Here is a 12,987-nt window from a genome sequence, read left to right as displayed (position 1 = left end):
CCTTCATGTAACGCCTCTCATTTCCATCCCTGTTGCCATAAATGACAGGATTCCATCCTTTTCATGGTTGAGTAATATTCCACCCTGCATACACACTCTTTTAAAAAACTTGTCCCTCGATGATCATCTTGATGGATTCCACAGCTTGGCTTTTGGGAAGAGTGCTACAGTGAGCATGAATATGCAGGTGCGATTTCACTTCATTTGCAGATATACCCAGCAGTGGGACCGCTGGGTCGTATGACAGCTCTGCTCCCAGTGTTTTGAAGAACATACGTACCACTTTTCATAATGGCCACATCAATTCATATTCCATCAACAGCGTGTAAGAATTTCGCCTTCCTGCATCCTCATCAGCACTGACTGTCTTTTTGATTAGAGCCATTCTAACTGGGGAGAGATTACACATCACCGAGGACTTGACCTGCATTTCCCCAGGTGATTCCCACTGTTGGACGTTTTTTCATAGATGTATAAACCGAGACATAACTATTCAGATTATTTGACATTTAAAAACCAGATTTTTCTGTTTGCTGTTGTTTCTTACGCGTTCTGTGTATTAACCCCTTGTCAGATGAATATTTTACATACTTTCTCCCATTTGTAGGTTATTCCTGGACTCTGCTCCTTTGCTGCATGTGAGCTTCTTAGTTTGACATAATCCCAGCTGTCTACATTTTAGAAGAGAATTTCACACACTGACTTGCTTGTGGTACACGAAGCTTTCTTTTAGAAAGTTTCATAAAGAACAACTTCAAGATCCAAATATACTATGGATTTTCCTATCACTCATGGGATTTTAAAAACCAGAAACGTATTGTTTAGTCTACTATTTGATGTGCTGCTGCCAGCTCAAGTGTGGAAAAAGCACTATTTCCTTTTATTTCTTTACCATTTTGCTCCAGCTTAAAAAGAAAAAAGTGGGCGCCTTCTTGGTTATAAGGACGGAATAGATTGAACTATACATAAAGCACTTAAAAGTAGACTGTGACTTATACTACACAATTGTTTACTCACCTTAATCAGTGTTTACTACCTCGTTAGAGGTGATTTGAACCCTGAGTTTTTGTAACGATCAAATGTAACTACACAAACTTACTGCTCTGTGATGCGTATCACATTTGAAAATCCAGTAACTTCATTTTCCCTTGCTATGGAACATTAATACGAAACTATCTGAAGAAACAGTGCTTTGCTATTGTTGACAGACCTATTTTTAGCAACTGAAATTCAAAACCGCACAGAACAAGGCCAGGCCATAAGTGATGTGATTGATTTCCACTCTCTGTTCATTGTGTGACCTTGAGTTGTACAAAGCTAATACAATATTAATATGCACATCTTGCTAAAGTTCAAAATTAATAAAATAACACCAATTTGAAGGCTAAAAACCAATTACTGGAAATATATTTTCTATGATGTTTTGACTGCATTAATGCTTGAAGTATTTTTCTGGTATTTTTCATCCTGAAACAGATTTACAACCCCAAATGGCAAACAGGAGCCCCTGGAGTAGAACTCCAGGAAGGACAGTCAGTATGCTAGATTCCAAAGCAATAAAATCCTCTACCTTTTAATTTGCAATGGCAAACAGGACACAACACATCCGAACACAGGCACCATCAGGAGTCAGTTCAGACAGCAAATGGGAAAGTTCAGACCGAAGCAGCACTCAAATGGTATGTCAGCATCACAGGCGGCCTAACCTGCTACACCACAACGCTAGCCCCTAGTTAGTTTTTAAGATGCGTATGTAGGGGCCAGCGCTGTGGTGTAGCGGGTAAAGCTGCCGCCTGCAGTGCCGGCATCCCTTATGGGCACTGGTTCGAGTCCCGGCTGTTCCACTTCCAACCCAGCTCTCTGCTGTGGCCTGGGAAAGCAGAAGAAGATGGCCCAAGTCCTTAGGTTCCTGCACCCATGTGGGAGACCTGGAGGAAGCTCCTGGCTCCAGATCGGTTTAACTCCAGCTATTGCGGCCATTTGGGGAGTGAACCATCGGATGGAAGACCCTTCTCTCTCTCTGTTACTCTGATTTTCAAATGTAGGGGCTGGTGCTGTAGCATAGCAGGGTGAGCCACCAGTGCCTGCAGTACCGGTATCCCTTATGGGCACCAGTTTGAGTTCCGGTTGCTCCACTTCTGATCCAGCTCTCTGCTATGGCCTGGGAAAGCAGCAGAGGATGGCCCAAGTCCTTGGGCCCCTGCACCCGTGTAGGAGACCCGGAAGAAGCTTCTGGTCCTGGCTTTGGCCTGGCCTGCACCTGGCCGTTGTTTCCATTTGGGGAGTGAACCAGCAGATGGAATATCTCTCCCTCTAATTCTGCCTTTTAAAATAAATAAAATTTAAAAAAAAGATGCACATGTAAAACATAAAAGTTCAACAGAATAAAAAAATACAATTATTAATGAGTTAGTATTATATTTATATAATGGGCCTATATGCTTTTTTAGATCTTAGAGCAACATAAAATGAAGAAAAGTATTAGACATAGAAGCCTTGCATGTAAATACTAAGATTCAATTTTAAACTTGCAAGATAATTTTAAACTTTTATATACCTAGCAACAAAACAAAAATAAGACAAAAATTGATAGAATTACACAAAGTAACTAGGAAATCTACTAGAATAGAAGTTCTTACCCTTCTTAGAATCTGAGAGATCAAGTAGAAGAAAAAAGAACAGTAACATAACAAGCTTGGTCTAATGGACATCCAATAACTGGAAAACACACATACTTTTCAAATATTCACGAAACATTTATAGAAACTGACCAGATTCTAAGCCATAAAGCAAATATCATCACAAGCAAACAGATCAGTTTTATATGTACTGTTCTCTGACCACAGTTCAATAAAGGAAATTAAAAAAACCCATATATATATATATATATATGTCAGTAAAGAAATCACAGTGGAGGCCAGCGCTGCGGTTCAACATAGCGGCGCCGGCACACCGGGTTCTAGCCCCGGTTGGGGCGCCGGATTCTGTCCCGGTTGCCCCTCTTCCAGGCCAGCTCTCTGCTGTGGCCCCGGAGTGCAGTGGAGGATGGCCCAAGTGCTTGGGCCCTGCACCCCATGGGAGACCAGGAGGAGCACCTGGCTCCTGCCTTCAGATCAGCGCGGTGCGCCGGCCACAGCGCGCCGACCATGGCGGCCATTGGAGGGTGAACCAATGGCAAAAGGAAGACCTTTCTCTCTGTCTCTCTCTCTCACTGTCCACTCTGCCTGTCAAAAAAAAAAAAAAAAAAAAAAAGAAAGAAAGAAATCACAGTGGAAAACAGAAAATACTTAGAATTTTTTAAAAAAAATATTTGAGAGGCAGAAAGGGAGAGAAAGAGACACTGGTTCACTCCTCAAAGGCAGGGCCAGGCTGAAACGGAGTCAGGAACTCAGTCTGGGTCTCGGGGGGGGGGGGGGGGGCCGAGGACTACACGCTGCCTCCCAGCACGTGTGTTAGTAGGAAGTGTGAACTGGGATGGAGCTGAGCCTTGAACCCAGGCCCTATGATATGGGATAAGAGGATTCTCAACTGATATCAAGTACTAGGCCAGACGCCTGTCTCCAAAAATATTTCAAAGTTTTAACACATTTTAACTTTTGTAAAACTACAAAACATTATTGCATTTGACCATGACAATAATTGGTCCTGTGCTCAATGACATACACAGAAGAAATCCTGAAGTATATACTTATTAAATCGATTTTTATACCTAAATAACAAAATGACTTTGAAATGGGCAAACAAAAATACTTACCAGTAAAAATACCAAAATGAGGGAGGGCATTTGGCCTGGCAGTCACAGGCTGGTTATGATGCCCATGTCCACATCAGAGTATCTGGGTTTGATTCTAGTTCCTGAATCTAGGAGGAAGGGGCACTGAGACTCCAGTCCCTGGTTCCTGCTCCCCCTCCCCCAACAGGGGACAGCTGGATTGGGTTCCCTGTTCCTGCTGAGGGCATTCTGGGTGGGACTGAACCAGTGGTGTGCGGGGGGGGGGGGGGGGGGCCCACGTACTGGTCTCTCAAAACAAATTCTAAAAATTTAAAATATATCAAAAGGAAAGTAAATCAACTCTTTTAAAGCTATGTTGACTAGTTACAAAGTTACACAGACAGACCTGAGTATCTTCATGTTTAACACACAAAAGCATTCACTTTGTTTAGGAAGCCCCTCGGATGTTTATGGACTATATACAAATGCATGAGGTATTCACTATTCGTAGGAGATGAGCAAAAACTCTCCGGAATCTTCGCCGCACAAGGTGGGTAGCACGGTTAGGGCACAGTCCTGCTGGTCCACAGAACCCTGGTCCCTTGGTCACAGCATCCGCTCAGCAGTGTGCTGGCCATTCGCAGCATTCCAGAGAGTGCTGTGACACAAAGGGAATTTTCATCTGAGATTCCCCTCCCTCTTCACGTGTGGGATATTTTTGGAAGTATTTTTTTTTTCAGCCACTGAAAGAGAATTAAGGACATTCCAACGTGCCTTGGTGTCAGCAAGTGCTCTTTCTGGTCCAGGTACCGAGGATGACTGATGAACCTGTCAAGCCCGCAGTAGCGGACACAGAGAGTTGGCAGACGGTCAGTGTTACTGAAAGAAATCTCAAATACTTATTTCATCTCCTCTATCAACTTTAATTACATTTTCACCATGCAGCCAGGAACGGAGCTTTGACAGTAAGCCATAAATTCACACAGCAAGCACTGTCAGTGCACCGCAGTTGCCACGCTGAGACACCACGACAGACTTGGATGTTTCTTCCTTCTGCCTTTCTGTACTGAAGAGCAATAAAAAGCATTCAAAAGGCTTGCTTACCCACATTTGCCATAAACCTGACATTATTGCTTTGAACTTCTGCATGGCTTATGGCAAATAAAAAAAAAAACCTAACTTACTTTCTCAATTAGATTGTTAAATGCAAATTTCCAACCATCACAGTGATGACAGAATTGGTACATGTTTCACCATAATACACTTGCTTGTAAGGACAGACGTTAACACTAAAGAGGATTTACATGTCATGTGGATCATTTACCATGTGAGCAAACACTTCTGGTTCATAAAGAGCCCAAATCCTTCCGGAGGGGTTCCTTGGCAAGCTTCACAGAATACTCACTCAACAGCTGAAACAGGTATAGACATCAGTATCTTAAAAATAAAGCTCACCCACAGCAGACAGACACAAAAATGAGGTAAATACCATGGGCAAGAATATGGTTCTTGGAAAGGCTAAAAAGAGGTCAAGATACATTTTTGGTAAGCTTTTCCTCCTAAGCATGTTTTAAAAGCTGAAAATATTAAGTGCTGGAAGGCTCCCAGACTTAACACGTGTGCTTTGTTATCCAACAAAACATGGCGTTTGGCTGCACTGCAAACTCGCAGCCTCTCCCAGCTGGCAGTGCACGGCCAACTCGGCCGCCGTGAAGACAGTGTTGGGATCTCCACTTCTCTTAAACGTGATCTGTGCTCCAAGGCCAGCTGACTTTTGTCTAAATTCCTCATGGAACAACACTTAATGCATTCTTCTAATAGCCGGTGGGCTACAACAGGTAGCTCTTATACTTGTCTTCTAAACCACAATAATAAACCTCAATTAATTCTGCATATGAATGAACTAAAATATCCTCCTAATCTATACCTACAGTTCTCTGAGACAATCAATGGGAAAAAGGGTCAATTCTGATTAACAAAAAAGTAAAATTATCCATTTTTTTCCTCCTACTCCTTCCCTTTCCAATAGTCGGATCTAGGCACTTAAAACCAGGAAGATGTAGCACTCTGAAACACCCCATCAGGACCCCAGAAGCTCCCTTCTTCTGATGGAAAAGTGTGTTCTCCAGTGCGTTGCTAGGCTGGAAGCAGAGGTGAGGCGGCTGGGTGGGCATGTCTGGGAGTCAATGTTTCCTCGTCGTCTGCACTGCTGCGGCTCAGCTCCTTAGAAGGTCGCGAACTTGGTGAGGTCCTTCTGCATCTCGGCATACTGCCCCCGCAGCCTGGCCAACGCCTTCCTGTGCTCTTCGTCCACTGCTGCCCGCTTCTGGGGCTGTTCCTTCATAAACTCTTCCCACTGGAGGCTGCGCCGCTTCTCGTTAGCCACCAAGCGGTCATTATACATCTGGGAAAAGAGAATTGGAAAGTCACATGACGTTTTCCAATTACTTCCCTATGCAGAAGAGACAAATCTAAGTATCTCTTGATATCTGGTTACTGTGACAATCAGCTGGGAAGCCACGATGATAAAATAATATTCTAGTTTAATGTCTGGCTACAGTATGACACATTAGAAACAACTAAGGTTTCTATTATCATAACAGCATGGACACGCACATTTGTGAAATTTTTTTATTTTTTTTATTTATTTTTTTTTTTATTTTTGACAGGCAGAGTGGACAGTGAGAGAGAGAGACAGAGAGAAAGGTCTTCCTTTTGCCGTTGGTTCACCCTCCAATGGCCGCCGCTGCAGCCGGCGCACCGCGCTGATCCGATGGCAGGAGCCAGGATCCAGGTGCTTTTCCTGGTCTCCCATGGGGTGCAGGGCCCAAGCACCTGGGCCATCCTCCACTGCACTCCCTGGCCATAGCAGAGAGCTGGCCTGGAAGAGGGGCAACCGGGACAGAATCCGGCGCCCCAACCGGGACTAGAACCCGGTGTGCCGGCGCCGCAAGGTGGAGGATTAGCCTATTGAGCCACGGCGCCGGCTTGAAATTTTTAATAACTTTAAATGACAAAGTTAAGCACAACACCCAAGTAAATTTTCCTAATTCTACTTTTCCTTATATTCCATTGAACTGCATAATTTTTTTATCAAGTTTAAAGAATACTTGCTAAAAGAATCACTATTGTAAGAAAGTAAATGCCTGTCTTTTTTTAAAATTTATTTATTTGAAAGTCAGAGTTACTCAGAGAGAGAAGATGATGGAGAGAGAGAGAGGGGGGGGGGGAGGGAGGGAGGGAGGGAGGGAGGGAGGGAGGGAGGGAGAGAGGTCTTCCATCTGCTGGTTCACTCCCCAGTTGGCTGCAACAGCCAGAGCTACGCCAATCTGAAGCCAGGAGCCAGGAGCTTCTTCCAGGTCTACCACGTCGGTGCAGGGGTCCAAGGAGTTGGGCCATCTTCTACTGCTTTCCCAGGCCATAGCAGAGAGCTGGATTGGAAGTGGAGCAGCCAGGACTCAAACCAGCACCCATGTGGGATGCCGGCACTGCAGGTGGTGGCTTTACCTACAATGTCACAGGGCTGACCCCATATTTTTTAAGCCTGTCTTATTTTTAAAATGCATTAAAAAGAAACACCACACATTATTTTTTGGAAAGATTTATTTATTTGAAAGGCAGAATGAGAGAGCACGAGAGAGAGAGAGAGAGAGAGAGAGAGAGATCTCCCATCCACTGGTTCACTCCCCAAATGGCCCCAACAGCCAGATCTGGTCCAAGTTGAAGCCAGGAGACTGGAATCCACCTGGATCTCCCACATGGGTGACAGAGGCATACGCAACTGGGCCAACCTCCACTGCCCTTCCAGGTACATTAGCAGGAAGCTGGAGCAGAAGTGGAGCGAGCAGGACTCAAACTGGCACTTCCACATGGGATGCCAGTGTTGTCACAAGCAGTGGCTTAAACTGCTGTGCCACAACGCCAGCTCTAGAACCACAAATTATTAATCACCAAATGAGAACCCAAGAAGTCTGTTTAGTTCCAGGCCTTAATGCGAATCAACATATAAAACCTCTCTGTTAAGGATCTAAGTTCTTCTTGAGATGATCCTTACTATTTCCACACTGGGATGCAAAATTTTTTTCAGCAAAACAATATAGATGAAACACTATATAAATGAAAAAAGGCATAAATTTAGTCTTCTTACCCTAAATTGTATTTTCAACTATCTTTGAACTGTTCCGCAAGTTTTGACACAAAGTTTTATTAAACAAGCCAGAAAAACCCACAAAGCATCTGAGGCCTTCGCTGACTCCAGGGTGCTAATTCCAGAACTCTAACAAGAAAATGGCACCTGGTATGCTCAGATGTTACTAACACAGTTGCCAGCAGCCAGAAAAACGGTCACTAAGAAAAAGCTCTGTCCAGAATGCCCTTGACGTACTATTTTCTCTCTCTTCTGGGTGAAGAGCAGAATGCAGAGCTGGTTAAACCCGTCTGCTCTACCCATGCATGAAATGCACAGCTTAGCCACTTCTAAAAGTATTATCTACTTCATGAAAGATTACACCACTCTCGTTCTAGACAAAGAAATGAGGCTTAAAAACACTTCATTACTTCTCCATGTTGCTCAACCAATAGCTGAGCTGTAGATTCAAACTCAGGTCTGTCTTATACCCAGACCTATGCGTTTCCCATCACAGAGTACGAGGAGGAAGTCTGACATGGGCAGCTGGGTGTCTTTCACAAGACCAACAGCAAGCTCTTGCAAGAGCTTTTCTGCCAAGCTGACCTGACGTCCCTCGAGCATCAAGGTTTTCCCAGCGAGGGAGGTCCAGCGAACCTGAAGCTGAATGACAAACTCCCTTACATACGACCCACAGAGCCTTGGCATCACAGGAGTGGGGGAGCTGAGGAGGGATTTCCTCATACCATGAATCTGGGAAGTGTGGGGAGCAACTCGGACTAGACTAAGTTACTGGAATTAAGACTTATTCTATGCATCTGCTCTCCCACAACATGGCGCTGGGAGAGGAGAAAACAGCTTCTACACAGCTGCCTCCAGTTCAACCAATAAACTGCAGGAGCTGCTCCTGATTGGAGGAGAGCAGCGTACTCGGCGTGTGGGTAGCAGAGTTGGGATTGGTGGAAGAGGACTATAAAGGAGGAGAGAGACAACATGCACCAGGAACATCTAAGGAGAACACCTGAGGAACATCTGAGCAGCCCCCGAGAGAGCCGGCTGGCGGTGTGCCGCTCCCCGCGGAAGTGGGGAAAGTGGCCAGGGGGAACCGCCCTTCCACGGAGGTGGAAGGGACGGTAGCCAACCCGGGAAGAACCAGCAGCAAACCCGGGGAGGGCCGAGCAGACGAAAGAACAGCGCAGGGTCCTGTGTTGTTCCTCCACGAAGAGGGGGAGTGACAGGAAGCAGGTCAAACACAGTTTAATCCATTACCCTTTAATGTTTCAGTTTCATGAATTCTAAAAAATAAGTGAAGCATGAAGAGTTCATTAAACTCAATGGCACTTTTGGAAAAATTGTTAGTCTCAGAGAAAAAGGCATAGGTTAGAAAGAGAAAAATGCAAATAAACATCAAAATGGTATTTTGTTTTAATTTTTTAAGATTTATTTATTTATTTGAAAGGCAGAGTTACAGAGAGGCAGAGAGAGAAAGAGAGAGAGAGAGAGAGAGAGAGAGAGAGAGAAAGTCTTCCATCCAATAGTTCACTCCCCAAATGGCTGCAATGGCCAGAGCTGTGCCGTTTCAAAGCCAGGAGCCAGGAGCCTCTCCCAGGTCTCCCAAGTGGGTGCAGGGGCCCAAGCACTTGGGCCATCTTCTACTGCTTTCCCAGGCCATAGCAGAGAGCTGGATTGGAAGTGGAGCAGCCGGGACTCAAACCAGAGCCCATATGGGATGTCGGCACTGCAGGCAGAGGCTTTACCTGCTATGCCGCAGCACCAGCCCCATTTTTCTTTAGTTTTAATTTTATTAAATACAGAGGATTGCTCCTCTCCACGGAGGCGGGGGGGCCGGCAGCAAACCCGGGAAGGGCCGGGCAAAGAGAATAGCGCAGGGTCTGGTGTCGTTCCTCCACAAGTGGGGGAGTGACATAATGGTGCCATGACGCGGATATGAAACCTAGGAGGGAAGAAGCGGGAAAATACCGGAAAGAGACTAGAGAGAGCCTAGGGAAAAGCCGGACGGAAGAAGTGCGGGGAGAAGCTAGGAGAAATCTAAGATTTAAGCGAAAGTGAAAGTTAGAAAAAACTTAGACTCGGATATGGACTGTGGGGAGAAGCTAGGAGAAATGAGAGAGAAATATCGCTGGAAGAAAGCTAGGAAAAGTACCAGGGAGAGAAAAATATAAGCTAGGGAAAGTGAAGCCGCGGGGGCAGGCCAAAGCGGAGACGTAAGCAAAGTTGGGATTTGTCAGATTAGCCCGGGGAGCAAAGACAAAGCCAAACCAAAAGCGGAGACGTAAGCTAGGTTGGGATTCGTCAGATTAGCCCAGGGAACAAAGACAGAAAGCCAAGCCGAAAAGCAGAGACGTAAGCAAGGTTGGAATTCGTCAGATTAGCCCAGGGAACAAAGACTGAAGCTAAGCTGTAGCGGAAACGTAAGCTAGGCTATGATTTGCGGAAGCCGCCGAGCAGATAGGAGAGCGCGCGGGGCACAAGCAGATAGGAGCGCGGGGCGCAAGCACATAAGAGTGCAGGGTTAGCACGGAGGCCGCAGGGCGAGTGTGAAAGGGGCGAGCGCGAAAGGCGCAGAGACCGTGGAGCACACGTGGAGCCGGGAAGCCGTGCAGATAAGAGAAGTGCAGGGCGAGCGCGGAGGCCGCGGAGCACGTGCGGAGCCGGGAAGCCGCGCAGATAGGAGGAATAAAAATGCCCGGAGCTATTAGTAAAATGAGAGAAATAGGAATGCCCAGAGATAGAAGTAAAATGAGAGAAATAGGAATGCCCAGAGACAGAAGTAAAATAAGAGAAATAGGAATGCCCGGAGATAGAAATAGAGAAAAATAAAAAAGGCCTCCCCACAACACGGCAATGAGAGGACCCGGATTTGGTCTGCCTGATTAGTAAAGCGATAAACACCTGCGGGCAGCTCGAGCAGAGTATGCGCTGCAGGGCACCGAAGACAGGCATGTATCAACACCAATAAAGGCCTCCCCACAACACGGCAATGAGAGGACCCGGATTCAGTCTGCCTGATTAGTAAGGCAATAAGCACCTGTGGGCAGCTCGAGCAGAGTATGTGCTGCAGGGCACCGAAGACAGGCATGTATCAACACCAATAAAGGCCTCCCCACAACATGGTGATGAGAGGACCCAGATTTGGTCTGCCTGTTTAGTAAGGCGATAAGCACCTGTGGGCAGCTCGAGCAGAGCAGAGCATGCGCCGCAGGGCACCGAACACAGGCACGTATCAGCACCTAAAAGCCTCCCCACAACATGGCGATGAGAGGACCCAGATTTGGTTTGCCTGATTGGTAGGGCTATAAGCACCTGCGGGCAACTCTAGCAGAGCAGAGCAAAGTATGCGCTGCAGGGCACCAAAGACAGGCACGTATCAACGCCAAAGAATAAAAAGAAAGGGGGAATTGTTGGGAGCAACCGAGACTAGACTAAATTACTGGAACTGCTAGGACTAATTCTATGCATCTGATCTCCCACAATATGGTGCTGAGAGAGAGAGCAAACAACTTTCACACAGCTGCCTCACCAATTCAACTAACAAGCTTCAGGAGCTGAACCTGCTCCTGATTGGAGGAGAGCAGCGTACTCGGCGTGTGGGCAGTAGAGTTGGGATTGGTGGAAGAGGACTATAAAGGAGGAGAGAGACAACATGCACCAGGAACATCTGAGCAACCCCTGAGAGAGCCGGCCGGCAGTGTGCCGCTCCTCCGCGGAAGCAGGGAAAGTGGCGAGGGTGCTGCCCCTCCACGGAGGTGGTGGGGGGGACCGGCAGCAAACCCAGGAAGGGCCGGGCAAAGAGAACAGCGCAGGGTCTGGTGTTGTTCCTCTGCGAGTGGGGGAGCGACAGAGGATATCAAACATGCATTATTTAGATGCTACTTAATTTATTCATTTCTTTTTTATTCAAAGCCCATTCACCTGCTCGGGTCAACAGTGCAGGTTTCCGCCTGAGGAGGCAGCACTTGCCCCAGTGTAGCTCAGGGGAGAAAAACAGACACGGAAGACACGATATTAACCTTGATCCAGACTCTGGCTCACTCCTACGAGATGTATGACGCTGCACAAGTTAAAGTTGCTTTAACTTGAAAACCAGGGAAGTAACACATTCATGAATACATTTGTGAAGAGTAGAACAACACATGCCAAGTTCCTAGTTCAGTCCCTGAGACGCTTAATGAAAGGGAAGTGTTGTTATACAAATCACTAGGCAGACCACACCACTGCTCATCCCCTCGTCATGCAGGTTTTACTCTGTAGTTGAAAAATTTTTGTAGACTTTTTTTTTTTTTTTTTGACAGGCAGAGTGGACAGTGAGAGAGAGAGACAGAGAGAAAGGTCTTCCTTTGCCGTTGGTTCACCCTCCAATGGCCGTCGCACTGCGGCTGGCGCAATGTGCTGATCTGATGGCAGGAGCCAGGTACTTATCCTGGTCTCCCATGGGGTGCAGGGCCCAAGCACTTGGGCCATCCTCCACTGTACTCCCTGGCCACCGCAGAGAGCTGGCCTGGAAGAGGGGCAACCAGGACAGAATCTGGCACCCCGACCGGGACTAGAACCCGGTGTGCCGGCGCCGCAAGGCAGAGGATTGCCTAGTGAGCCGCGGTGCCAGCTTGTAAACTTTTAAAAAAAAAAGATTTATTTTTATTTATTTATTTGAAAGGCAGAATTCTGAGGGGGAGAGGGAGAGGGAAGGGGGAGAGAGGGAGAAGGAGAGAGAAGGAGAGGGAGAGATGGAGAGAAGGAGAGAGGGAGTGAATCTTCCATCTGCTGCTTCACTTCCCAAATGGCAACAATGGCCAGAGCTGGGCCGATCCAAAGCCAGGAGCCAGGAGCTTCTTCCTGTTCTCCCATGAGGGTGCAGGGGCCCAAGGACTTGCGCCATCTTCTACTGCTTTCCCAGTCTACAGCAGGGAGCTGGATGGGAAGTGGAGCAGCCAGGTCTCAAAGTGATGCCCAAATGGGATGCTGGCACTGGAGGTCGAGGCTTTAACCCACTGCGTCACAGCGCCAGCCCCACTAGTAGATTCTTATAATAATGCAGACAATACAGACAATTCATAGCAAGAGTCTCCCCCACTCCTATACTCACTACAATCCTCCTGTTGACCACTGGCTCTAAGACAAGACTTCAAGG

General features: G+C 46.7%; 1 protein-coding gene across 2 annotated transcripts in view; it reads right to left on the bottom strand.

Moving 5' to 3' along the window:
* Positions 1-4,614: 4,614 nt before the first annotated feature.
* The window catches only part of BLOC1S5 (biogenesis of lysosomal organelles complex 1 subunit 5), a 53,175-nt gene continuing 44,802 nt past the window's right edge, over positions 4,615-12,987 (bottom strand). For both annotated transcript variants that reach the window (XM_002714162.6, XM_089333436.1), the window contains one exon: positions 4,615-6,116. In XM_002714162.6, coding sequence (XP_002714208.2) covers positions 5,937-6,116 — 180 coding nt within the window. In that variant the 3' untranslated portion in view covers positions 4,615-5,936. The remainder of the gene's footprint in view (positions 6,117-12,987) is intronic.

The sequence above is a fragment of the Oryctolagus cuniculus genome, chromosome 5 (assembly GCF_051225735.1).
Source record: "Oryctolagus cuniculus isolate XC-2025 breed Fujian yellow rabbit chromosome 5, ASM5122573v1, whole genome shotgun sequence".
NCBI lineage: Eukaryota > Metazoa > Chordata > Mammalia > Lagomorpha > Leporidae > Oryctolagus > Oryctolagus cuniculus.
This window is presented reverse-complemented; position numbering and strand designations above follow the sequence as displayed.